Source organism: Pongo pygmaeus, chromosome 14 (assembly GCF_028885625.2).
Source record: "Pongo pygmaeus isolate AG05252 chromosome 14, NHGRI_mPonPyg2-v2.0_pri, whole genome shotgun sequence".
Taxonomy (NCBI): domain Eukaryota; kingdom Metazoa; phylum Chordata; class Mammalia; order Primates; family Hominidae; genus Pongo; species Pongo pygmaeus.
This window is the reverse complement of record NC_072387.2, coordinates 123054545-123080460: the sequence shown is the minus strand read 5'-3', so window position 1 is coordinate 123080460 and position 25916 is coordinate 123054545. Positions and strand designations below refer to the sequence as shown.

General features: G+C 56.5%; 1 protein-coding gene across 21 annotated transcripts in view; it reads right to left on the bottom strand.

The window, feature by feature from the left end:
* MCF2L (MCF.2 cell line derived transforming sequence like) overlaps positions 1–25916 on the bottom strand; it is a 207539-nt gene that overhangs the window by 5598 nt on the left and 176025 nt on the right. For 9 of the 21 annotated variants that reach the window (XM_063651184.1, XM_054447037.2, XM_063651186.1 and 6 more), the window contains 20 exons: positions 24795–24909; positions 20387–20506; positions 19762–19953; positions 18851–19042; positions 17812–17971; positions 16778–16851; positions 16475–16548; positions 13776–13842; positions 11914–12029; positions 10134–10203; positions 7841–7933; positions 7647–7739; positions 6794–6919; positions 5316–5537; positions 4950–5042; positions 4333–4411; positions 4109–4175; positions 3128–3246; positions 2690–2782; positions 1651–1725 (listed from right to left, as the gene is read on the bottom strand). In XM_063651184.1, the coding sequence (XP_063507254.1) occupies positions 1651–1725; positions 2690–2782; positions 3128–3246; positions 4109–4175; positions 4333–4411; positions 4950–5042; positions 5316–5537; positions 6794–6919; positions 7647–7739; positions 7841–7933; positions 10134–10203; positions 11914–12029; positions 13776–13842; positions 16475–16548; positions 16778–16851; positions 17812–17971; positions 18851–19042; positions 19762–19953; positions 20387–20506; positions 24795–24909 (2240 nt within the window). Of the gene's footprint in view, positions 1–1650; positions 1726–2666; positions 2982–3127; positions 3247–4108; positions 4176–4332; positions 4412–4949; positions 5043–5315; positions 5538–6793; positions 6920–7646; positions 7740–7840; positions 7934–10133; positions 10204–11913; positions 12030–13775; positions 13843–16474; positions 16549–16777; positions 16852–17811; positions 17972–18850; positions 19043–19761; positions 19954–20386; positions 20507–24794; positions 24910–25916 lie in introns of those variants that run through there. The other 12 variants (XM_054447041.2, XM_063651191.1, XM_054447039.2 and 9 more) reach the window with 4 other exon arrangements.

Here is a 25916-nt window from a genome sequence, read left to right as displayed (position 1 = left end):
CTCGACAGGGGCAGCGAGGCCGGCCTGTGCGGGGTGAAACCCAAGCGGCTCTGCCCCTGGCACCACCAGAGACACAAAAGGATTCTTGAGCTGCCCTGGCCGTGGCTGCTCAGTGCTCCCCAGAACCTCTCTGCGGGCCGTCAAGAGCGCCATGCTGAAATAGCGCGCCGTGCTGGAACAGGGTGCGGGGGAGGCCAGCAGCAAAACGCAGAGGTCTGACTGTGATGGGAATGGCAGCGCCTGGGAGCGGGCAGCCACAGGCCAGGCCAGCACTGCTGTACCAGGAGCTGGGGGATTCTGTGTGAAGGCAGGAAGCCGGGTGATGGCCAGGAAGGTGCCCTCTGTTTTCTGTAAAACAGCCACTGGCCTTTGCTCGATGGAGTCACCACCTGCAGGACTTGGGGAGCAGGCGCTGGGCAGCGCCCAGGCCACCCAGGACCACCTGGGCTCACTGCCACCGACCACAGCAGAAATGGCCCACGGGCAGTGGCCCGGCTTCAACACCACACTGGCCACAGCGGAAATGACCCATGGGCAGTGGCCCAGCTTCGACACCACACTGGCTTCCTCGAGACCCTGCAAGGCTGCACTGTCTTCATTCACGGATGACGAGACGGAAGCAGAGGCTGAGCTTGGACAAAGTGCAGCAGAAACGGCGTTTGGCCCACAGGGCCCGCCCAGCCCACCTTCTCCACCAGGGACCGGCTCTGCCGACTCCAGCTCACAAGCGGAGAGGGTTTGACAGACAAGAGTAGCCTCTCCCGGGAGACTGTCAACAGGGAAATGACTCCCTTCTCCCAAGCCCCTGGGGCCTCCTGAGGCCTCCTGGGGCCTCGAAGCAGCAAGCCGGGCAGCCACCACTTGCAGGCAGGACGGTCAGTAACGCCGGGCCAGCTCCCTGCCTCTGAACTCACGCCCAGGGTGGCCACAGCTTCTGCCTGGATCTGTGAGGCTCGCAGTGTCATATGAGGAGGCTGTGGAGACGGGCAGGATGCAGGATGGGGAGGCTGGTTCTGCTTACACCCCTGGGAACCTTTGCAAATTTTTGAAAACTCAAGATTGCAAACCTAAGCCCCCTCCCTGCACTTGAGGGTCCTCAACAGGCCAGGGGAGGTCTCTGGGCTTCGCGGGGCAGTTTTCACCCTCAGAATATAAGGGAGGCAGGAAACGAGAAGGGTCAGGTTCCACAGGGAGCTCGGCCTCGTCGGCCCCGGGAAAGGAGGGTCTGGGTCGGCCCTGCCAGTTGCTATGCTCTGTGTTCCCAGCAGGAAGTGTCGGGGCAAACTGTGCTGCAGGGAAGGGCAGGGAACGGGGTGCCCTATAGCCGACAGCAGCCACTGGGCAGTGAGACCCCACCCAGCTCCACTCAGCACGGCCAGGTGACCAGCGCAGCAGCCGTGGCCAGCAGCCACTGACGGGGTGGCCAGGCTCCAGATAGACCTGCTGTGAGGAGTCGGCTGAGAGGCGTGCTGTCCTCGAGGACCTGTCGCCAGAGCATCACGCATTGAACACAACTGCATGTCTGCCTCTGCAGCATAAAGACCCACGCGAGCGTCCCCCTTAGGGGGCCTTGACGGCCACCCGACAGCCAGCTGGGCCGCGCTTCCTGCCGACGCAGAGTGGGTGCCGTGCCCGAGGGTGCCACTCTACCTCGCACACCAAAGGGAGTCGGGTCGCTCTTTACTTCATGCCGCTTGGCTTTTTTGTCAGGACTGGTAGGAGAAGCTGCAAGAGGAGGAGGAGGCAGAAATACAACCGGAGAGAGAGCGTGAGGAACGGAGGGAGGTGGCGAGGAGGCTGACCCGCGCTCGTGCCGGGAGGGGACACCCACGTTGTGGCCCCTTTCCACTGATGAAAAAGGAGCTTCTGTGAGCAAAATGCAGGGAGCCGAGGGGCCGCGCGGTGAAGGAGGGGCCGGGGCCGGGAGGGCGTAGGAGTGGGGGCTGCGGCACTCAGAGGCGTCCTTTCGGGGCCCGTCTCTAGGACGTTTTCTTAGTTCTGTGCTAGCAGAGTTTGCAGCACCAGAATCTGTTGCTTGTTTGTTTCAAGTTTCAGGCCAACTTAAAAGCATTTTATAAATTGGAAAACACTCCTAATTCTCTGGAAAGAGCCCTTGTCCACGCTGGCCTTCAGGGCTTCCCAGAAGAGCCGCCTGCACGCCAGGGCTGGCTTCCAGGGCCTCCTGGACCCATTCCCCCGCCATGTATTTCCCATCATGGAGCTCTCACAGATGAGCAGGGCATTAGACGTCTCCGTCTCAAGGGTCCCATCAGCCCTGTTCACTAGCGGATGCCCCAGAAGATGGCTGAGCGGCCTCTGCCACCGGGCGGAGCAGAGACACGCAGCTGGAAGGCTCAGCACCCTGCAGAGAACTCACCTGAGAAGGCGGGAGAGGGCGGGGGTGCGGGGCAGGGAGAAGAAGGAGGGAGCCTGGAAAGCCAAGGACAGCTCCATTTCTGAGCAAGCCTCCATTTGAAAAGCTCGCCTTCATTTTCCCAAAGGAAAGCCACCTCTAAAGGATAACTCTGGTGTCTGTGAGCGAGACACAGCGTCAGCAAACACGTGATTGGGTGGAAAGAAACGCTTTTGCGTGGCCGCCCTTGTGATGAAGGAGGCACGAATGGTCACACACGATGCACAACAGACGCCACCACGGTGAGGGTGGGTTTGGGGCAGGTGCTACTTTTACCTTTCTGACCTTTGAGGTTAGCAAAGCCCTGCAGGGTAAAGCGCTTTCTGGAAAGCGCAGAGCTTTCTGAGGCAGAGCTAGTGACCGTGTCATCTATGAAGGAAGAGAAAGAAACTATGCAGAGGGCATCACGACCCGGCGCGGAGGCGGGTCCGGCTGTCGCGGGGAGGGCCCAGGGCAGCTCCGGGTTGCACACTGGGTCTCGGCCGAGGCTCCTTCTGGGGCTGGCCTTGCTGATGCAGGGGTGCGGAGCAACAGAGAGGGAGGTGCTCTTCTGTGGGGTCCTAGGGCTCTGTGAAGGGGGGAGCAAGGGGCCCTGAACGCTCTGCAAACCTTCTTCACGCTGCAGGAAGCACATGTTTCTCGGACACAGTGAGCACTCCGTGAGCAGCTCCGTGTGAGGCCTCCGTGTGAGTCCCGGTCCCTGCACACACCCACCTTTGCCCTTTTCGGGGGGCTTTGTCAGTGGCGCTGAGCTGACGTATCCCTCCAGGCTTAGGGGGTCTGTTTTCCTTTCTTCCAGCTTCTTGATGTTCCTTGAGTTTCCTCTCGAGGGACTGATGACATCAGACAAATCAAAAAGGAAATAGTATGTTGCCTGGTTAGTCTTTCAGAACGCTCTGAGGACCTGAGGCATTCAGATATCTCTGAGCTCCAGGCCTGATCCTAAAGCAGCATCTCCTGCACGTGTTTCTAAGTTAAACCCTGACAGGCTGGAGGAGAGCAGACGCCCACCGTACTGCTTCTGAGGGGCCACACGCTTCTAAGTTAAACCCGGACGGGCTGGAGGAGAGCAGACGCCCATCCTACTGGCTCTGAAGTACGAGGTTTTTTTTGAGGGGTGGGGTAGGGGAGTGTTTCTTTTTTAAAACTACTGTTCTATGGATTATTTATTTAGGCCATATCCTGTTCTATGGATTATTTATTTAGGCCATATCCTGTTCCATGAATGATTAAAGGTAGCTTATATAAGAAACAGGATAAAGTGAAAAAAATAAGTAGATGAATAAAATAAAGAAAAAACAAGGGCAGAAGAGACACGACGAAGCCACGGTCAGGGCTGGAGTCTGAAATGTGCCCACGCGTGTGCTGGGCCATCAGCGCCGGCTCCCAGCTGAGCACCGACTGTCTCAGGAATGCTGGGGCGTGGCTGTGATCTGGACAGGCTGTGTGCGCGCTGCCGTGCTGTGAAACAGCCCACCCCGGGAAGAGCTGGAGAGGGACTGGGCATTGCCCGAGGCACACATCTGTGAAGTGTACCCTCTGGGACTGACCATCAGCACATAAACACCAGGGGCCTCAAGGAAAACCCCAGTAACCACAGGGTCCCACTGACAGAGGCCGAGGACCCTGGCGTGCAAATGCCCCACTCGGGAGTGTTCCAGAAATGCAGGCCTGCGGCGGCGTGTCCGTTCTCACCTGGTGCTGGTCTGGGCCGGCAGAGGCAGGCTCTGCGACTGCTCCAGCGCCCGGTGCTGGCTGGCTTCTGCGAGGAGGGAGCAGACAAACCACGTGAATGAGCGTCTTTACTTCAACGCCAAGGCACCTTGCACATGCGGGGACTGTGTGGTTGCTCTGAACATACGTAAAGATGCACCTGGAGCGGATGCTACGGGAAAACGATCGCTTGAAGACAGCCTCACCTCGACAAGCCTGCAGCTGGCCGGTCAGCACTTTCCGAATTTCATTCACCCACGCGGCTTTAATCTCAGGAGTTGGCGCCTGTTTCCCCAAAAGAAACGCCAGGAGGTGAGTACTCAGGCCCCCGAGGAAACACGCTTTGGTTTCACTCTCGGAACATCCAAGGATAATCTTAGGAGTCAAAGGTCAGATGGCTGTGTGTGAGGGGACGGGAGGGAAGCACTGTGGGCTGGCCCCGGGTTGCGGGACCCACTGCGGCCCATGCACGGGACTGACTGAAGAAGAGCTGTGCCTGGCACCCAGGGCATGGCACCCTCCCCACCGTGAGAATCGGCCCTGTGTGCCGGATGCACACTTGCCCCGTCCAGGGACACACGAGCTTCCCTGGGGCGGGGGGGTGGCGAGCCCATTTCCTCGCAGCACCCCCTCTGATGTGTACTTTTCCCCACATTTCATCCTAGGTCCAGCTCAGGGTGAAGACAGCCCAGGGCAGCACCCTGAAGTGTACAGCGGCTGCTCCTGGCCTCGATGCAACTTCATGGCAGATTCTAGTACCGGTTCCCACAAGAAACCGTTCCTGGCAATGTGTAAGAGGCCAGGGCCAGGGTGGGTGGCCCACCTGGACGATGTAGACCTCCTCGCGCGCATTGTACCAGATCTCAAACTTCTTAGCATCTCCCTTCACGTTCTCCGTAATGCCGACGGCAGCCATCTGCGAGCAGAGAGTGGAGACGGGGTTCACGTGCACAGTGAACCCACTGCCTTGTTTTTAAAAGGTGTTGGTGCAGGCACGAAATGACAGAAATACTTTGGGGGTGAGGGCTAAGAATGGCAGAATATCCTACCCCCCACACCTAAGGCTGAGAGCTGGGTGTCAGCATGGCCACCTCAGACCGAGGTTTGTGGCAACAGGGACCCAGTTACAGATTTCTCCCCTCGGGGTCTGTGGCCAGGAGCGTGCTGCTGCAGACCCGGCCTCACTTACGTTTAAGGACTGCTTGTAGCTGTAGGAGGGAGCTTTCTCATACCCCTCCCCGTTCTCCTCCCGCTTCTTGCAGAAGAGCACTGCCTTCTCGTGCAGGAACAGGTGCCGCTGCATGGGCTTGAACCTGGCCAGCTCCTTCACCTTGGTGTGGCCCCTCTTGTGGTCGGTCCAGACACTGAATGAGCCCTGCATCAGCAGCTTGCCCAGGTCGCCGAGATTCCCCTAAATGTGCGACAGCAGGGGTGTGTTCAGAACGGACAGGCCTGGGGCCATGGACGCACATCGCTGAGTGAAAGCAGGGGTGTGTTCAGAACGGACAGGCCTGGGGCCATGGACGCACATCGCTGAGTGAAAGCAGGGGTGTGTTCAGAACGGACAGGCCTGGGGCCATGGACGCACATCGCTGAGTGAAAGCAGGGGTGTGTTCAGAACGGACAGGCCTGGGGCCATGGACGCACATCGCTGAGTGAAAGCAGGGGTGTGTTCAGAACAGACGGGCCCAGGGCCATGGAAGCGCATCGATGAGTGAAAGCAGGGTGTGTTCAGAACAGGATGGGCCTGGGGCCATGGGAGCACATCGCTGACTGAAAGCAGCCACTCTGCAAAGCCCACCCATGGTGGGATTCCAGCTGCAGGGCGTCCCAGGAAAGGCAAGCTCGTGAAGACCATGACAGGTCAGCAGGTGCCAGGGGCTGGGGGAGGAGGGATGGACTGGTGGGGCCCGTGGGCTTCTAGGACAGTGAAGCTGCTCTGTGTGATGCTCTAGCACTGGGTGCAGGACGTTAACACGCCTGTCCAAACTGCAGAATGCACAGCACCCAGAGTGAGCTCTGAGGGGAACGGCCCTCAGTCACTAATCAGCATCAGCGCTGGTTCACCACGTGTGGCAGGTGTGGCACCCATGTGCGATGTCAACACTAGGGGAAGCCTTAGGGCCTCTGATTTACACTCAATTATCTCACAAACCAAAAATTGCTGCAATAAATCAACTCTATTAGTTTAAAAAAAAACTGAGAATGAGTGCTGGGTGGACATAAAGACGGGCAAAAGATGAATAAGCTGACCTGATGTGGGGCTCTGCGGGGAAAGTGACATCTGCCTTCTGGGGCCACTTGCTCTAAGTCACCAGCCTGCAAATCGCAGCCCAGAAAACAGACGTCACATCTGCTCCGAGCCACGCCTCCTCCCCAGGAGAAGACAAGGAGTGAGGAGGTCTGAGCTGCATTCCTGCTGGAGATGCGTGCCCTCCAAGCAAGGGACGCTTCCTGATTTTCTCCACGTCCCAGAGAGCCCAGTGGGGTCTGTGGACCCGGCTGTGGGGCCTGGGAGTGGGCTCATCTAGGGACCACCCCAGACCTCCTGCCCAGAACCTGCACATTCACGCCAAAGCGTGGGGGGTGTGCAGGGAGGCTGCCGAGTTGCTGGGCTGGCATATTCCGCGGAGGCGGCGGGGAAGACCGTGCGTCTGGGTGCCTTACGTCATAGCCGGTGATAGCAATGAGATGCATGGAGTCGTTCACGGCCTTCAGGATGCCCAGGATGGAGCTCAGCGCCTCCTGCAGGTCCTCAGCCCCCTCGCAGTTCTTGCTGTATTTCAGCATTTCCTGAGGGGCATGGGGTGAGGCAACTGCGTCAGGACATGGAGAGCTCTGGCTCCCCTGGAACAGACCCCTCAGGAGCTTGGCATGAGGTAGGGATGCTGCTCACCCTCCCCTGGTCTGTGGGGAGCTGCCCTGCCTGCCCTCCTGCAGCTGGGACAGACTGAGTGGTGCTGCAGATGGGGCAGCACCCCTGCCAGGTACAGACCCTTGGCACCTGCTCCCTGGGGAGCTCCCTCCTGCCACCCTGATGCCCAGGTGCAAACCCCTCGCACCTGCTCCCCAGGGAGTTTCCTCTCACCACCCTAACCCACCCTAACCCTGGCCAAAGGCATGGAGTTGCAGTTTCCTGCCTGAAGGTTAGAGGGACCACATGGCAAACTCATAGCTGGAATCCCCAGTCTAGGCTGCCCCACATCCCTGCTGTGTGCCAGATAATCCAGGCACGGCTCCACCCTGGAGGGACAGGTCAGCACATCACACAGAATCCCATGCGGGCTGGGCTGTGTGCACACCCATGGGGATGGGGACTCGTCTGCTCACCTGCATCCTCAGACCCCTAACAGCGGCGCACAGTAGGACCTCGAAAGGCATCCCAGCCTCAGCACAGGCTCAGAGGAGGTGCCCCTGGCCTGGGAGGGGCAGGGCGCGATGGGGACGGGGCCCCAGGGCGGCACAGACACCTGGCCAGCGGGTGCTGGGGAGGCCAGGCCACGGTCACCGCGGAGCCCACCTTGAGCAGCAGCTGGTACTTGGTGATCCTCTGCACTGGCTTCAGCAGGTAGGAGTCCAGGCTCAGCTTGTGGTCCAGCTTCCTCTGGCATTCCTGGAACCAACCCAGAGCCTTTGGTTTGCACAATTTTCATTATTCCTCAGGAGTCGGCTAGGAAAGGGAGTAACGTTCTAAAGGAAGGTCCGGGGACAAACCTGGAAGAACGGGCAGTCGGAGCACTGTCTCCACAGGCTCTCGGAGCGGGGCTTGTTCTGACAGTACTTCTCGTAGATCTGGAAATCCTCCATCTGCACCGAGGGACGGGCACCGAATCATGCAGTGACGGACGGGCACAGCATCACGCAGCGTCTTCCCAGCCCCGCGAGGCATTGCTGCTGGCCCCACAGCTTCCGAGGGCCGGCACTGGCTCCCAGGCTCCGCTGGGGGGCCTGTCCTCCATTAATGGGGCTCCCTGTCCCCCCTGACTTCCCAGAGCACAGGCGTGGAGTGGAGACGGGGTTCCACTGCAGCCATTCTTAGAAGGCCGTTTATGGTGTGGTTTGTTGATTTGTTTATATAATAGAACATCTAGCATTTTCTCTGGCAGTTTTACAAATTACCTGTTATTTAGCAAAAAACAGACCCTAGTCCCATTGTGAAGTGCAGTTGCTCCTGGGTGCCTCTAGGGCACAGATGGTTCTATGGGCACAGAAGTTTCTAAGGGCACAGGAAGTTCTGGGGGCAAAGGAGGTTCTGGGGGTTCAGGAGGTTCTGGGGGCACAGGAGGTTCTGGGGGTTCAGGAGGTTCTGGGGCACAGGAGGTTCTGGGGGTTCAGGAGGTTCGGGGGCTTAGGGGGTTATGGGGCACAGGAGGTTCTGGGGGTTCACGAGGTTCTGGGGGCACAGGAGGTTCTGGGGGTTCAGGAGGTTTTGGGGGCTCAGGAGGTTCTGGAGCTCAGGAGGTTCTGGGGGTTCAGGAGGTTCTGGGTCACAGGAGATTCTGGGATTCAGGAGGTTCTGGGGCTCAGGAGGTTCTGGGTCACAGGAGATTCTGGGATTCAGGAGGTTCTGGGGGCTCAGGAGGTTATGGGGGCACAAGAGGCTATGGGGCATGGGAGGTTCTGGGGGCACAGGAGGTTCTGGGGCACAGGAGGTTCTGGGGGTTCAGGAGGTTCTGGGGTTCAGGAGGTTCTGGGGTAAGGAGGTTCTGGGGTTCAGGAGGTTCTGGGGGTTCTGGAGGTTCTGGGGTTCAGGAGGTTCTGTGGCTCAGAAGGTTCTGGGGCACAGGAGGTTCTGCGGTACAGGCGTTTCTGGGGCACAGGATGTTCTAGGGGGTTCAGGAGGTTCTGGGGGCACAGGAGGTTCTGGGGTTCAGGAGGTTCTGGGGTTCAGGAGGTTCTGGGTTCAGGAGGTTCTGGGGATTCAGGAGATTCTGAGGTTCAGAAGGTTCTGTGGCTCAGAAGGTTCTGGGGCACAGGAGGTTCTGCGGTACAGGAGGTTCTGAGGCACAGGAGGTTCTGGGGGGGTCAGGAGGTTCTGGGGGTTCAGGAGGTTCTGGGGGTCCGGGAGGTTCTAGGGTACAGAAGGTTCTGGGGTTCAGGAGGTTCTGGGGCATAGGAGGTTCTGGGGCTCAGGAGGTTCTGGGGGTTCAGGAGGTTCTAGGGTACAGAAGGTTCTGGGGCACAGGGGGTTCTGGGGTTTCAGGAGGTTCTGGGGTTCAGGAGGTTCTGGGGCACAGGAGGTTCTGTGGTTCAGGAGGTTCTGGGATACAGGAGGTTCTGGGGCACAGGAGGTTCTGGGGGTTCAGGAAGTTCTGGAGGTTCAGGAGGTTCTGGGTACAGAAGGTTCTGGGGGTTCAGGAGGTTCTGGGCACAGGAGGTTCTGGGGCACAGGAGGTTCTGGGGGTTCAGGAGGTTCTGGGGGTTCAGGAGGTTCTAGGGTACAGAAGGTTCTGGGGCACAGGAAGTTCTGGGGTTCAGGAGGTTCTGGGGTACAGGAGGTTGCGGGGCACAGGAGGTTCTGGGGGTTCAGGAAGTTCTGGGGGTTCAGGAGGTTCTGGGGCACAGAAGGTTCTGGGGGTTCAGGAGGTTCTGGGGCACAGGAGGTTCTGGGGGTTCAGGAGGTTCTGGGGGTTCAGGAGGTTCTGGGGCACAGGAGGTTCTGTGGTTCAGGAGGTTCTGTGGTTCAGGAGGTTCTGGGGCACAGAAGATTCTGGGGGTTCAGAAGGTTCTGGGGCACAGGAGTTTCTGCAGTACAGGAGGTTCTGGGGCACAGGATTTCTGGGGGGGTTCAGGAGGTTCTGGGGGCACAGGAGGTTCCGGGTTCAGGAGGTTCTGGGGGTTCAGGAGGTTCTAGGGGTACAGGAGCATCATGGTATCTCAGCCAAATTGAAAACATCAGTATTTCGTGATTTCAGTTGGTTAGAATGGGAACTTGCAGTAGAATCTGAAGTCATTATTCAGTAATTTTAAGAAGTTGTGACAAAATACACATCAAAACACCACGTACCCTCTCCAGAAAGCATCTTCCAACCAGTTCTGGGCAGTCGGTGTAGTTTTCCAGCTCCCTGAGGAATATCCTAGACAAAGAAGGTTTTTAAGCAGTATGAAAGACAGGCCGAGTCACGTGGATCAGTGACAAATGGATAGACATCATTTTTCAGAAGACTTTTATGCCTTGCTCTGGACAATTTGCCCCGCATGACTTGCGGACGCTGCAGCCACGCCTGTCCTGAGCACCAAGCTCTCAGGCGCCAGCAGGTGCAGCCCTAGGCAGAGTCTCTTTGTATTTCTGGCCTTGGCTGCACGCAGAAGTTGGAGAGAGCTGCTTTTCCCTCAGCACACACATGGCTCACAGGGCCGCAGGCAAAGACAGGCATGGGACCTTTCAGGGACCTGGAGGCGCCGCCCCCATAACTGTCCATGGGTCTGTGGGTTCTCTGCAGACACACCCTGAGCCCTGGCCCTGCCCCAGGTGGAGGCGCCACCCCCATAACTGGCTGTGGGTCTGTGGGTTCTCTGCAGACACACCCTGAGCCCTGGCCCTGCCCCAGGTGGAGGCGCCACCCCCATAACTGGCTGTGGGTCTGTGGGTTCTCTGCAGACACACCCTGAGCCCTGGCCCTGCCCCAGGTGGAGGCGCCACCCCCATAACTGGCTGTGGGTCTGTGGGTTCTCTGCAGACACACCCTGAGCCCCAGCCCTAGGCAGCGCCACCCCCAGGCTCCTGGGCTGTTTTCCCTTTAGTTTCTGACTTGCATCTGTCCCTGGAGGAAGTCCGGCTGGAGGGAAAAACCATCTGGGGGATGGATTTGGGGCATGAGCACAACAGCTTAAAGCTGTGGGGACCCCTGCGTGCAGGACTGGCCGAGACCCTGGGGGCCATGAGGACAGATACTAAGGGACACTAAGGTTCTGCCCAAGCTCCGTGGACATGGAAGGCTCCTTGGTGGTCAACTGCAGACCTGCTGCCTCCTTGTAAGTGGCAGGTGAGGTGATGATCACGGCAGGGGGCAAGAAACAGGTGTCAGAACAACGTCCCAAGCACTGGCGATTCCCATGGCCAGTGGGGCACGCTGGTCCCCAAGCACATGACCGCATGGGAGCCACTCACATGGGCTCCTTCCAGGACACGCAGCCGGGGCCGTCCACTGCAGCCTCCCTGGCATTCTGCACTGCGTGCCCACCCTACACCTTCCTGTGAGCTCCCCAAAACTGTTAAAGCAGCCAAACAGCTCAGAGAAGTGGAGGACAAAAGGCCAGACAGACCACCCGCACTGGAGAAGCCACGGGTCGCTCGGGGGACAAGCAGCCCCCGTGATGGGTAAAGAACGCCTAGTTTGCTGTCCTTTTCAAGAGCTTGGGAACAAAACAGGCTTTGCTATGTGGTGTGGCCTTCGGTGACCCCCCAAAGGGCTGAATACACACCTGGGAGGGGGTTCTGGCTTCCACCTGCCCAGCAGGATGAGGAGGGGATGAGGGGCAGGCGGGTCCCATTTCCTGCACCACAAAACAGGGTGCACTTGGGCTCAGAGCCCTCTCCTCACGGCTGGCGGCTCACTTACAACTCGGCTGCCTAGACGCAAGCCACCAGGCACGGTGCCACGTGGGCACTCAGAGACAGCCCCATGTACCCACACTCATGCCTGTGCCTCTGTGAGTCCACCCCTTGGGTGCCCCTCCCTAGCCAGGCATGGCCCGGCCTCCACCCCTATTCCAGCCCCCTGAAGCCAGCACTATTAGCTGCAAGAGATCACGGGTGCGTGCCTGTGTCGGGGGTAAGGGCCCACCTGTTGTGGAAGTGATAGATTTCCTCCATGTTTCCAAACAAAACATCCTTCTTGTTGTGAAGGCCTGTTGACAGGAGGTGAGCCATCAGCGGGTTATCCATCTCCGCGGCGTAGCCCTGCAGGGAGAGTGCAGAGGTCGGCGGGGGTCCTGGGCTGCAGCCCACCCACAGCATCAGGCTATGGTGGGGCAGGTGGGCCAGGCCGTCCCTTCATCTTTATTCTCGGGTGATTTCTAAGTTACCTGGACAGGCATCCATCAAAGCAAAAGCATTATGAACAGCACCAATTTGGGGGAATGGGGTGGAGGTTCTACCCTTCTCCCTTTTAACCTTTTATGATTCAGGTGTAACTGAAACAGAGGGCACAAATCTTATGTCTACACTCGGGTGACCACCACCTGCTCATACTCAGTAAATCAGACACCCGACTACACTCAGGTGACCACCACCTGTGCACACTCGGTGACTCAGACACCTGTCTACACTCGAATGACCACCACCTCTGCACACTCACTGTCTACACTCAGGTGATCACCACCTGTGCACACTCAGTGAATCAGACACCTGCCAACACTCAGTTGACCACCACTTGTGCACACTTGGTGAATCAGACACCCGTCTACACTTGGGTGACCACCACCTGTGCACACTTGGTGACTCAGACACCCGTCTACACTTGGGTGACCACCACGTGTGCACACTTGGTGAATCAGACACCCGTCTACACTCGGGTGACCGCCACCTGCACACATCCAATGACTCAGACACCCGTCTATACTCGAGTGACCACCACCTGTGCACACTCGGTGAATCAGAGACCCATCTACACTCAAGTGACCACCACCTCTGCACACTCGCTGTCTACACTCAGGTGATCACCACCTGTGCACACTCAGTGAATCAGACACCCGTCTACACTCGGGTGACCACCACCTGTGCACACTCGGTGACTCAGACACCCGTCTACACTCGGGTGACCACCACCTGTGCACACTCGGTGACTCAGACACCCGTCTACACTCGGGTGACCACCACCTGTGCATACTTGGTGAATCAGACACCCGTCTACACTCGAGTGACCGCCACCTGCACACATCCAATGACTCAGACACCCGTCTATACTCGAGTGACCACCACCTGTGCACACTCGGTGAATCAGACACCTGCCAACACTCAGTTGACCACCACCTGTGCACACTTGGTGAATCAGACACCCGTCTACACTCGGGTGACCACCACCTGTGCACACTCGCTGTCTACACTCAGGTGATCACCACCTGTGCACACTGGGTGAATGAGACGCCTGTCTACACTCAGGTGATCACCACTCACATCAAGCTCACCCAGGCAACAGCCCACTGCCAAGGTCACCTCTAATCTGTGTCCCACTTCAGACCAGTTTTGCTTGCCCTGGAGTGCTCCGTGCCGGGAATCGCATGCACCCTGTGGCCTGTGTTGGTGATGATGTGTTTGTTGTTCGTGCATCTGTTGTGTGTCAGCTCCTCTTTCTTGTTACTACACTTGTCCCCTGTGCGGACCCCCCTGAGCTGCCTGGTCTGTGTCTTGCTGATAGTCCTTGAGGGGCTCCCCATCTGGGGCTGCTGTGGGCCCCCTAGGGGCTCCCTGTCTGGGGCTGCTGTGACCAGGCTGCTGTGGGCCCCTGAGGGGCTCCCCGTCTGGGGCTGCTGTGGGCCCCCGAGGGGCTCCCCGTCTGGGGCTGCTGTGACCAGGCTGCTGTGGGCTCTCTTTCACATGCATTTGGTGAACAGCAGGCTGCTCCGAGCAGCAGTTGTCAGAGGAAGCCCCAGCAGCTGGCCCAGGTGAGTCTGTGTGGTGGTCCGCCCTCCCCGAGTCCAGCCTCACCTCCAGGACGCACAGCAGCTCCTCCACGTAGGCCCGTTCTGTGTCCAGGAGCTCGCTCATCACGTGCCTGGTGGCAGGTCATATGGAGAGCAAACAAGGTTAGCACTGGGAGAGCAGGAATGGTCTGCTCCACAGTCTCACAGGTGCCACCTAGAATGATGGCCTGCCCAGCGAGCGGGGACTGGCAGCGACCCAAAGCCCACGGGCTGGACGCTCCTTGGGGCTCCCCTCCCGGCTCGCGGCCTCAGACCCTGCGGACGGCAGCTGAAGCCTCTCTGGTTCCCAGACCGGCCAGCAGTGTCTTGCCCCTGGCTGGCACACACCGCCTGGTAGGAGGGATTCCCCGACTCGCCTCCTGGGCTTTTGGGTCCCACCTGCGCAAAATGAGCTCAGTTCCTCATGCTCATGGGCAAGTCATCCTACCCCTAGGATCCATCCCTAGAATCCACCCAAGTCTCTTCTGCCAAGAAGACGCCCGCCCGCTGCCCGGCCTCCCTGAGCCTTCCTCGTGGTGGGTATCTGTGTGGGCCCTCGTGGCCAGCGCAGGGGTCTGGCATCGCCAGAGCTGCCCCCTGCCCATGCCCTCACATACAGCAGGTGGGCAGTGGTGGTGCGGGGAGTGACCCTGAACCCGCCACACTGGATCCGGAAGGGGAGGGTGCACAAGCTGGCTGCGCAGGTCTTGTTGTGGGTGTGAGCACCTTTCAGCAGCCTACGGCCCCGCCTGCTTATGTGATGCACAGAAACTGGAGCCAGGGGGGCTGGTCCTGGGTTGAGGCTGTTCAGCAAGTTTGTTCTAAAACAGCTGTCGGCCCGCAGAGGCCCCTGCCTCGGCACAGGGGAGAGGAGTGGGGAGCAAGAGGGCTCCGGACTCCTTCTCACAACCCAGGAACTGCCGGCCGAGGGCTACTCCTTCTGTGTCTCAGGGCCGAGCACTTGCTGCTGCTCCCTGCGGACGCCCCTCTGCCTGGACCCTCCTCTGTACAGACACTCCTCTGCCAGGACCCTCCTCCGTACGGACACTCTTCTGCCAGGACCCTCCTCCGTATGGACACTCCTCTGCCAGGGCCCTCCTCCATACAGACACTCCTCTGCCTGGACCCTCCTCCATACAGACACTCCTCTGCCTGGACCCTCCTCCATGTGGATGTTCTTCTGCCCCTGGACCCTCCTCCATGTGGACGCCCTTCTACCTGGACCCTCTTCTGTGTGGACGCTCCCCTGCCTGGACCCTCCTCCGTGAGGACGTTCCTCTGCCTGGACCCTCCTCCGTATGGACCCTCCTCTGCCTGGACCCTCCTCCATTCAGACGCTCCCCTGCCTGGACCCTCCTCCGTGAGGACGTTCCTCTGCCTGGACCCTCTTCCGTATGGACCCTCCTCTGCCTGGACCCTCCTCCATTCAGACGTTCCTCTGCCTGGACCCTCCTCCGTGCAGACATTCCTCTGTCTGGACCCTCCTCCATATGGACACTCCTCTGCTTGGACCCTCCTCCATGCAGACGTTCCTCTGCCTGGACCCTCCTCCGTGCGGATGCCCTTCTATCTAGACCCTCTTCTGTGTGGACGCTCCCCTGCCTGGACCCTCCTCCATGAGGACGTTCCTCTGCCTGGACCCTCTTCCGTATGGACCCTCCTCTGCCTGGACCCTCCTCCATGCAGACGTTCCTCTGCCTGGACCCTCCTCCGTGTGGACAATCCTCTGCCTGGACGCTTCTTGGCAAGCCCCTCTTCCTCCCCATCCTGTTTCACCAGCTTCCATCAGAAGTGGGAAGTGCCAGACTCAGCTTTCACACCAAGCTCAGTTTACTGTAATTCCCAATTTTGCTCCGTCTCCCAACCCTGCAGGGTCACACTGGTGCTGCCTGTGGACACCTGCTTGTCAACACGTCAGGAAGAGCCTTTTCTTCTTTCCTGATTTTGGAGTTTTGATAGTCAAAGGGGGAGATGTGGTTCCAAGCGTCTCTTGCAAACGTATTCAGTGCAAATATTAAAAATGGAGACAGTGCAAAGTGTGAAGCCAGTGGCGGGTGCCTGGTCAATGTGTGGCCTCCTCCTTTTCCTCGAGGGCCTCTGGGAGGGAGCCCCGTGTGCCTCATGGGTGTTTGGCTCCTTCCCAGTTTTGCTCTGGGGACCTGTATTCCCTGGCCCTGCACCAGTGAGGTCTTTCTTAAAGGTGAAGGAAGAAAGAGGACTGCTTTTGTTTGCACAACACTCCCTGAGTTTGAGGGTCCGGGAATCCCAGGGGAAAAGGAGGGCTGGAGACGATGCCGTCCCCCACACCAGCTGCCTGGCACCACTGCCTGCCACACTCAGCCCTGAGCAGCTGGTGGCTGCTGCTGCGGCCGGTGCTGGTTGGGGCCTTTGAGTGGTGTCTCCTGTGAATGGCAGTGGCGGGTGGAGGCTCTCGCTGGAGCGAAGATGCCCCTTCACTGTTGCGTTCAACCATCGCCCTCTCTTCCCTCCTGAATCCCCGAGTGGTGCGTGTGCGGCATGTGTGTGCTTCATGCGGTGGGGACCAGGATACACGCTCGAGCCACGGCAGGCCCTCTGGGTATCGGTTGGTGCAAAAGTAAGAACCACAATGACTTCTGCACCAGCCTTCTATCTGTGAGGTGTCTGCTCGAGTGCCTGACGGCACCTGGTGGTTCAGGCTGGGGTTGGAGGGCCCCCATGAGGACATAAGGGCAGCACACCCACCTGCGCAGGATGGCCAGGCTTTCCTCCTCTTCCCCTGCTGAGCTGCGGCCCTGCCGGCTCTCACTCATCTCACTCTGGGGAGAAGAACAGCGTCAGGTCTGAAAGGCGGGATGGAACCTCAAGGGCCAACTCTCAAGGCCAGAGCCCACCGGTTCCCGTATGGGGATGGGGCTGAGTTCCCACGATGGGGAGCTGGCCAGGTAGCTGGGCAGTGCCTGGGAGGGGGGGCCACGTGGAGAACCAGGCCCGGCGTGAACCGAGGAGGGGAGTGTGGATGGTGGGGTTGTCGTGGGCAAGCCTCACCTTGGCCCTCCGGTAGGGCCCCCTCCGGAGTGCGCTGCCCTCGGAGCTGGAGTTCTCAGAGCCTCGCCGAATGCCTGTTGGGAAGAAGGGGAGCGGGGCATGAAGTCCCCTCTGACCCTCTGGAGAGGGGACGTGCGCCCAGCAGGAAAAGGCCCCGAGGAGAGGGCAGGACTTGGCCTCTGAGGCCACAGGTGGTGGTGCGGGAAGGGGGAGGACGGTGGGGTCTCGCTGCCCTGAGTCACCCCATGTTCCCACAGCCCACGGGGACACAGCGCCTGTGGGCCCCGGCCTGGGAGAGCTCCCAACAGGCAGAAAATAAGGTCGCCTGGGACCCAGCACAGGAAGGCAAGAGCCTGGCCCCCAGGGCCCCCGGGATTCACAGCTGACTTTTGCCAAAGCTGGGGCGGCAGCTCGCCTGGTGGTTTCGTGTGTGAGAAACCAGCAAGGATGGGAAGAGGGTTCATTTTGAGACAAGGAGGTGGCAGGAAAGTCTCTGGGAAATGGCGCGGCGCCTGGCTTGGCAGAGAGGGCGGGTTCAGGACCAGCAATGCGGGCCGGACTGAGGCGCGTGGACGTGGCTCTTCAGGGCTCCTGGAGCCCAGGGTCTGGGCCGTGTGTGAGGACTGTTGTTTGGCAATAGCACCGGGAAAGGACGGACTGCGGAGAGGCTGGAGCTGGGAAAGCCGGAGGTGGTTCCTCTGTGGGAGCTCTGCGTTTCCAGTTTTGGGCCACGTGGGCTTCACTGAGACCACTGAACCCTGCCAGCCTCGTGGAAAAGCAGTCACAACAATGCCTACAGGATGGGCGTGGCACAGGATGGGCGTGGCCGGGTCCCGACAAAACTCCATTTATAAACACGGGCGAGGGGTGGCGGGAACCGGCCCTCAGGCCCTGAACTGGGGCCCGGAGGTGGAAGGGGAGGAGGCGTGTGAGACAGTTTTCCCAGGTGGCTGCCTCAGATGTGCCAAGCTCTCAACGCCCGGGGCTCCCCCGAGGGTCCCAGAGCACCCGCGGCACGGGGCGGCCACACAGACCTGGGGAGGGACAGGGCGACTTTGCCAGTGCCTCGGGTCTGGGGGCCACCGGCTGCACGGGCCGCGTCTGCCTGGCCGCCAGCTTCTTCAGGCTGGCCTGCCTGCGGTGGAACACCTCCTCCATGCTTGCCTGCTTCTGGAAGACCTTTCGCACGTGCTCCTGAAACCACACGCTCAGTAAAGCGCCTTGCACGTGTTGGCGTCATCATTAAAAATACACAGGCGCAGAACGTGCCGGGGCACGCCCAACCCCCGCTTTAAATGTTTTCCATGTGGGGTCTGTCACTGCAGCGCGGCTGTGTCCAGCCCTGGCCACTACGGATGGAGAGGGGGATGCAGCCCACCCACGGGACGGGGCCCCGGCCTCGGGAAAGGGCAGCTCCATGCGAGGAAGGGGCCTGTAGCCTTCCCCAGGCATGTGGAGGGCTCAGGAGGAGCCTGGTTTCAAGGGCATCACCGGGTCCCAGGGCCAGGCCCTTCCTGAAGAACACGCCCACGCCACAGAGTCCGCCAGCGGAGGTGGGATGGCCACCTCACAGGGTTGGCGTGGAAATGATTTCTGTGTTGAAAGGAAAATTCAGCTTGACCTCCCAACTGTGTGTTTCTCTCATATGCCCATTATTTGGTAGTAATTCATTAAATGGGCCAGGTGCGGTGGCTCACACCTGTCATTCCAGCACTTTGGGAGACCCAGGTGGGTGGATCACCTGAGGTCAGGAGTTTGAGACCAGCCTGGCCAACATGGTGAAACCCCGTCTCTAATAAAAATACAAAAATTAGCCAGGCGTGGTGGCGGGTGCCTGTAATCCCAGCTACTCAGGAGGCCGAGGCAGGAGAATCACTTGAACCTGGGAGGCGGACATTGCAGTGAGCCAAGATTGTGCCACCGCAGTCCAGCCTGGGCGACAAGAGTGAGATTCCATCTCAAAAAATAAATAAATAAAAATAATTCATTAAATGATTCTTTAAAACTTCCCACAGAGGAATGTCCCACTGCTCGGGACAGCAAGCTGCAATGGAGAGCCCGAGTCAGCGTTACCATGAGATCTTGGTTGAGGATGGATTCATATTCCTTGTAAATCGTATTAAGCTCCTGGATCTTATTTTCTGCACCGGTCTCCAAAAACTTCTCGATTTCCTGGAGGGCAGCCTCCGCGCCGTCCTGGGACTGGCACTTGTCCACAGGTTGTGAGGCCAGCAGGTAAATCCCTTCATCACACCACTTCATGGACTGGAAACACAGAGCATTGCCGAGGGCAGGACCCCGTGAGAGGGTGAGCGCATCACCCTGTCCAGGCACACGCTGCCGGGGTGTCCTCCCGACAGATCCCGGGCCACCGACTCCTCACGCTCCCGCCACCCTGTCCAAAGCACCCCGAGGGGGCACAGTGCTGGACAAGGCCAGTGAATTATCCAGGGCGGGGCCTGGAGAGGCAGGGAAAGTGCAGTAGGATCAACCAGGCCTTAAGCTTCTGGATCTTTTAAAGAAATCATTATTGGCTGGGCAGGGTGGCTCAAGCCTGTAATCCCAGCACTTTGAGAGGTGAAGGGGGAGGATCACCTGAGCCCAGGAGTTCGAGACCAGCCTGGGCAACATAGTGAGACCCCATCTCTGTCACACACACACAAAATACAAGAATTAGCTGGGTACGGTGGCATGCACCTACAGTCCCAGCTACTTGGGGGCTGAGGTGGGAGGATCCCTTGAGCCCAGGAACCAGAGGTTGCAGTGAGCAAAAAAAAAAAAAAAAAAAAAAGAAATAAAACTGTGGCAAATGAATTCTAGAAAAAGACCCGCTAGGCCAACAAGACCAGAAACAAAGGGTGCAAGGACATTTTCCAGCCAAGGAGCTGCCCTCCCCACGACAAGGGTCAGCCAGTGGTGGATGTGGGAGGAAGAGGCTGGTTCCGCAGCTGGGGTGGGGTGGGGTGGGATCCGGCTCGGCCTACCGTCTCCAGGCGGCGGTGCAGCTCCAGGGACTTGTTGAGCAGCCCCCTCCTCCTGGTGATCTCCGCAGAGAACTGGTCACAGAGGTGCCGGAGCTCCTGGCACTTCGGGCGGATGGAGTCTACGGCGTAGTGCTTGTTCTCAATGAGCTGCTCGCCGTCCAGAGACAGGGCCCGGGCCCTCTCCATGGCCACCTGCGGATGGCCACCCAGAGGACCAGCTCAGGCCTCTTTCTGTTCAAGGCAGACGGTACCTCGCTGTACGGGATGTGTGTCCCAGGGCACACGTGTGTCTTGCTTTCTTTGTTTACCGCTGCAGATGCCTGAGATGCTGCCTAATCCCCGAAGCTGTTCTGTGGCAAGTGCTTCTGGGGGCTGTGGTGGTCCCAGCAAAGACATTGCCCGTCTGCAGGGACCTGACCCAGAGGAGGCCGGGCACGGCCATGTGCCGTGGGTGGGGTGTGGGAGGGGAGGGGTACAGGCAGCAGCCCCCACCCCCTGTGGACGTCCCCGGGGGGCTGTGGGGTCCGTTCTCTGTAGGCGGGAGGCCCATTCCTGCACCTTCCTGAGCAGCACCTGATGATGCTGCCCACACTCTCCCGCCGCCCCAGCCGGGACCCCGCCTTACGCCTGATTTCTCCTCGAAGCCGGCCAGGTCCCTCAGTAGGTGCTCCACATGTGCCAGGCTGTTGCCGATGTCCGTGAAGGTTGCTATCTTCTGGGACACTGCATCCAAGATGGCTTTGACCTGGAACAGAGGAGGGCGCATCTCAGGGGGGTGTCTCCCTCACCTGAACAGAGAGAACCCGCTCCAGTGCTCCAGATCAGGGAAATGACAGAACTCAAAGTCGGGCCAAGTGGTCATCAATCAAGCAGGGACCACAGTCAGACAGGTGCAAAGTCGGCCCCGAGTGGTCACCAATCAAGTGGAGACCGTGGGGCCTCTGGGTCGACGCTACCCACCAGTGACCTCACTGGCAGGACACTTGTTTCTCTGTGGCCTGTGTATGCCTCCATTTATCAACCACACACCTGAAAACAGCATGAGGAGAAGATGAGATCACGCAAGGACAAGGGCCCTGGGAGCCGAAAGCCAACAGCAATATGGACGCTGGAATTGTCAGCATTCCTACTGGATCCTAGGCATGGAGAGTTATGTAACTCAGTCCCTTCTAGCTTTCTACTAACTTCCAATGTCTACGATTTCTGCTGTTGGCAGGAAGACAACGGGTGTCACAGAAATGATTTTTATTTTAGTTTTTAATTTTTTTTTTTTTTGAGATGGAGTTTTGTTCTTGTTGCCCAGGCTGGAGTGCAATGGCGTGATCTTGGCTCACTGCAACCTCTGCCTCTCTGGTTCAAGTGATTTTCCTGCCTCAGCCTCCCAAGTAGCTGGGATTACAGGCGCCAGCCATCACGCCCAGCTAATTTTTGCATTTTTAGTAGAGATGGGGTTTCACCATGTTGGCCAGGTTGGTCTTGAACTCCTGACCACAGGTGATCCACCCGCCTCGGCCTCCCACAGTGCTGGGATTACAGGCGTGAGTCACCATGCCTGGCCTGATTTTTAAAACATATAACCACTTATTCCTTTAAATACAAAAGCTTTTAATTTTTGTTATTGGAAATGAACCTGAGAATGGGTGTGTACGCAGACATCCCAGTGCCAAGGGGGTTGTAGTTCAGACGGCCTGGGGTTGAAGGCCAGGAAGGCGGGATTCTTGTCCATCCTTGAACCCCCTGCATGTGGCCCAGCTGATGTGTGAGACTTCCCTCCATGCTACCCACAGCCACTGAGTTATGGATAATGCACCACCTCTCAGAAACTAGCTCGGATATAGAAGAACTCAATACAATCAACCAACGGGATCTAACTGATATTTATAAAACTTCACCTAACAATAGCAGAATACACATTCTTTTCAAGCAAGGAACATATACCAAGAAAGACCATATTCTTGGGCCGTAAAACAAATGTCAACACATTTATAAGAACTGAAATCATACAGAGGATGTTCTCGGATCACAATGAATCAAACCTGAAATCAAGAATGGAAAGACAACAGGAAAATCTCTGAACAATGGAAGCCAAACAACATACATTTAAATAATCAATGGATCAAAGAGGAAGTTCCAAGGGAAACTGGAAAAAAAAAAAAGCTGGACTAAATGAAAAAGAAAATATAATACATCAAAATTTGTGGAACACAGCTAAATCAGTGATGAGAGGGAAATTTATAGTGTTCTTATTAAATATGTATGTTAGAAAAGAGGAATAGTCTCAAATAAAGCATGTAAGTTCCCACCAAAACAATTCATAGAAATAATAAAGGTAGGACCAGAAATCAATTAAATTGAGAACAGAAAACAACAGAGAAGACTAATGAAACAAAGAACTAGTTCTTTGGAAAGATGAGGAGTGATAACATCTCAATCTAGATTGACAAAGAAAAAAAGAAAGAAGATGCAAATTACAAATATCAGAAATGAAACAGGGAATATCACTACAGACCCTGCAGATATCAAAAAGATAAAAAAAGAATACTATAAACAACCTACACATTGCCTTGAAAAACACACTACTACATCTCATTGTGAAACAGATAGTTTCAATAGTTGCATAACTATTAAGGACACTGAATTCATAATTTTAAAAGTCTCCCAAAGAAATCTCTAGGCCCAGATAGTTTTATTGAGCATCTACAACAATCCTACAACTAACATTACACCTGATAGTGAAAAACTAAACACTTTCCTCCTAAGGTTGGGGACAAGGCAGAGATGTCCAGCCTCGCCACTCTTATCAGATGGTGGAAGCTCTAGTTGGGGGCAGTACGCGGTGGGGCAGGGTGTTGCAGGTGGGGGTGGAATAAAAGGCATATCTTCAAAAAGGAAGAAACCAAACTGTCCTTATTTGCACATGACATGATGGTCTATATGGAAAATTTCAAGGACTTTACAAAAAACCATCTCGAATACGTGTGCTCAGCAAGGTCGCAGGAGACAATACAAATATACAAAAATCAATCGTATTTCTATATGCAGCAATGAATACATAAATGCCAAAATTAAAAATATAATACTGTGGTGACTTCTTAAAATGGAATATTAAAGGTAAGTCAAACAAAATACGTACTGAACTTGTGTGCTGAGAACTACTCGACACTGGTGAAAGAAATCAAATGTTGAGAATACCATGTTTGTTGACTAGAAGACTCAACACAGTAAACACATTGATTCTCCTTAAAATATAGGTTTAACACAACTCCTGTGAAAACCCCAGGAAATTTGTTTTTATATATGTAGACAAGATAATTTTAAAATTGGCATGAAAAGGCAAAAGAACTAGAAGCTAACACAATTTTGAAAAAGAAAACAAAGAGGGAAGAATGAGTGTACTTGATTTCAAGACATTATGTAGTTGCAGTAATTAAGACCTCGTGGTTCAGACAGAGGAACAGGTATGTAGATAAATGTAATTGAATAGAAAGTCTCCAGAACAGACCCACACAAATGTGCCCAGAGTTTTGACAACGGTGGAGAAGAAATCCAGTGGAAGAAAGGGCCTTTTCAACAAACAGTGCTACAGCAATTGGACATCCAGAGGTAAAACAAATCATGATCTAATTCTCATACCTTATACAAAAATTAGCTCAAATTAGGTCATAGACTTCAATGTAAAACTATGAGATTTGGGGGGAAAAAGGCTTAGGGGAATATACTTGGAATCTAGGACCAAAAGTATAATCCTTAAAAGGAGAAATTGACAAATTGGAGTTCGTCAAAATTAAATGCTTTGGCTACGTGAAAAACCCTGTTAAGAGGATGAAAAGAAAAGTTACAGACCAGGAGAAAATATTCGCAAACCACATATGTGACAAAGAACTAGTATCTGCAGTATATAAGGAATTCTCAAAATGTAACAAAACCGTAAAACAAAAGCACAAAACCAAACAATCCAGTTAGAAAATGGGCAACAGAAATAAGACATTTTACCAAAGAGGATATGCGAATGGCAAATAAGCACGTGGAAAGGTGTTTAGCGCCATCAGCACTGGTGAAACGCAATGGAAAACCACCGTGAGAGTCCATGGCACACACATCAGGATGTGAGCATAATATAAAGAATCACTACACCACCACGTGCTGGGGAAAGGGGAAGCAACTAGTCTCTCATACGCTGAGAACCGTTTGGCACTTTCTTAAATGAAACATGCAACTACTATATAACCCTGCAATTACATTCTGGGCATTTAAGTCAAAGAAATGAAAACTTACATTTACACCAACATCAGTATATGAATGTTTGTAACAGCTTTATCTGTAATACTCAAATCCAGAAACAACCCAGATACCCTTCAACAGGTGAATGATTGAAAGAACTGTGGTCCGTCCACACCGGGGAACACAATGAGTGAGCCACCGGCACCTGGGGGTCTGCAGAGAGCTGTGCTGAGCAAACAAACCAATCCCAAGAGTGACATTCTGTGGGATTCCTTTATGTCACATTCTTGAAATGGCAAAAGTACAGCCACGGAAACAGATGAGTGGTTGCCGGGGGCTGAGGAGGGGTGGGCTGGGAGGAACACGGGTGAGTCCACGAAGGGCTGCAGGAGGGAGACGTCTGGGTCTGGCTGCACTGGCCGTGTTGCCGTGCACCTCATGACTGTGATGCCGTCCTACAGTCTGGCACACAGCAGGCACATCCTACGTGCATGCTGAATAAAGGAGCATGCAAATGACTATGAAGGGGGAGCAAAGGCTTCCTGCTACTTTACGAATAATGCAGTGTAAGTGCATCCCAGTGAGCCGATTTTCAATCACCTTTCTATACAATGATGCAGTCATCAATCGTGCATTTCAAGGCTCAGCCTGACTTCATCTCACAGGCTCCACCTGGCAAGTGGAGACTTTTCTGCATTAAGCCAAAGTCAACTGGGTGGCACGGCTCAGCTCCTGGCACTGGGACCAGGGCACAGGCACAGGAGGCCCCGTGGGCATCAGGGCGGCTGCTGGCTCCACCCAGGGACACTCACCTCCCGGAAGCCCTGCTCAAAGTGCCGGAGCTGCAGACACTGCTCCAGCTTCTGCTGATGCTTTGCCCAGAACTCATCGAAGGCAGCCTCGGTTTCGTTCAGCTGGGCCAGGAGCCTGGGAAAGAGGAGGAGTTGACTGTCTGTGTGGCCCCCGGCGCCCCACGAAACGTGGAGCGCAGTGGGTGTTCGAGCGACCCCAAGGCTCATCTCCACCCCGGGCCTTCCTGAGATCCTGGCCTCCGCTCACTCCCTGCACCTAAACCTGGGATCTGCGGGTGCTCAGGGCGGTCAGCATGGGAGGGAGGCCCTGGAGAAAGCATCAGGGGCTGTGTGCTTTCCTTCTTGCTTCTCTCCCTCTAGGTCACTGCGACTAGGCTGAGCCGCCGAGTTTGTTCATTTTTATTTTTAAAAAATTAAAAAACTTTTTTTAAAATTTATTTTTTGAGATAGGGTCTGGCTCCATCACCTGGGCTGGGTGCAGTGGTGCAATCTCGGCTCACTGCAACCTCTGCCTCCGAGTAGCTGGGACTCCAGCTGTGCACCACCCAGTCAGCCCCACGCCCACCCTGCCAGGCGTGTGCACGGATCAGCTTCACTTTATAGATGAGGAAACTGAGTCTTTGGGAAGCTGACAAGGTGCCCGACACAGGCCAGGACAGGGCCCACCCTCATGGGCTGTGCTGCAGCCTCTGCCTCGTGGGTCACGGCACCCCATCTACGAGGAGCCCCTCAAGGATGCGCCGTTGAGCCCCCGGGGCCTCTGGCGTGTCCCTGGCACAGAAGGCAGCTCAGGGCGTGGGCCACACTGCGTGGGAGTCAAAGACAGCTGAAAGTCAAAAGGACCAGCTTGGTCCAGGCCTGGGTGCGCCCCGCACGGCCCTGCCGGACAAGCCACTGTCCAGCTGTGCGGGTCCTGCTCCTCAGCTGGGAGGCGGGGCTGATAGCACCCACCAGCCAGATGGGACAGGGGAGGCTTGGGGAGTCTTGGGGAGGATGGGACGGGGGAGGCTCGGGGAGTTCTGGGGGAGGTGAGGGGGACGCTCAGGGAGTTCTGGACATCCTAGAGCACCATGCCGAGCACACAAGTGCTCTACCCTGTGCTGCTAAAAAGCTGGAAGCCCA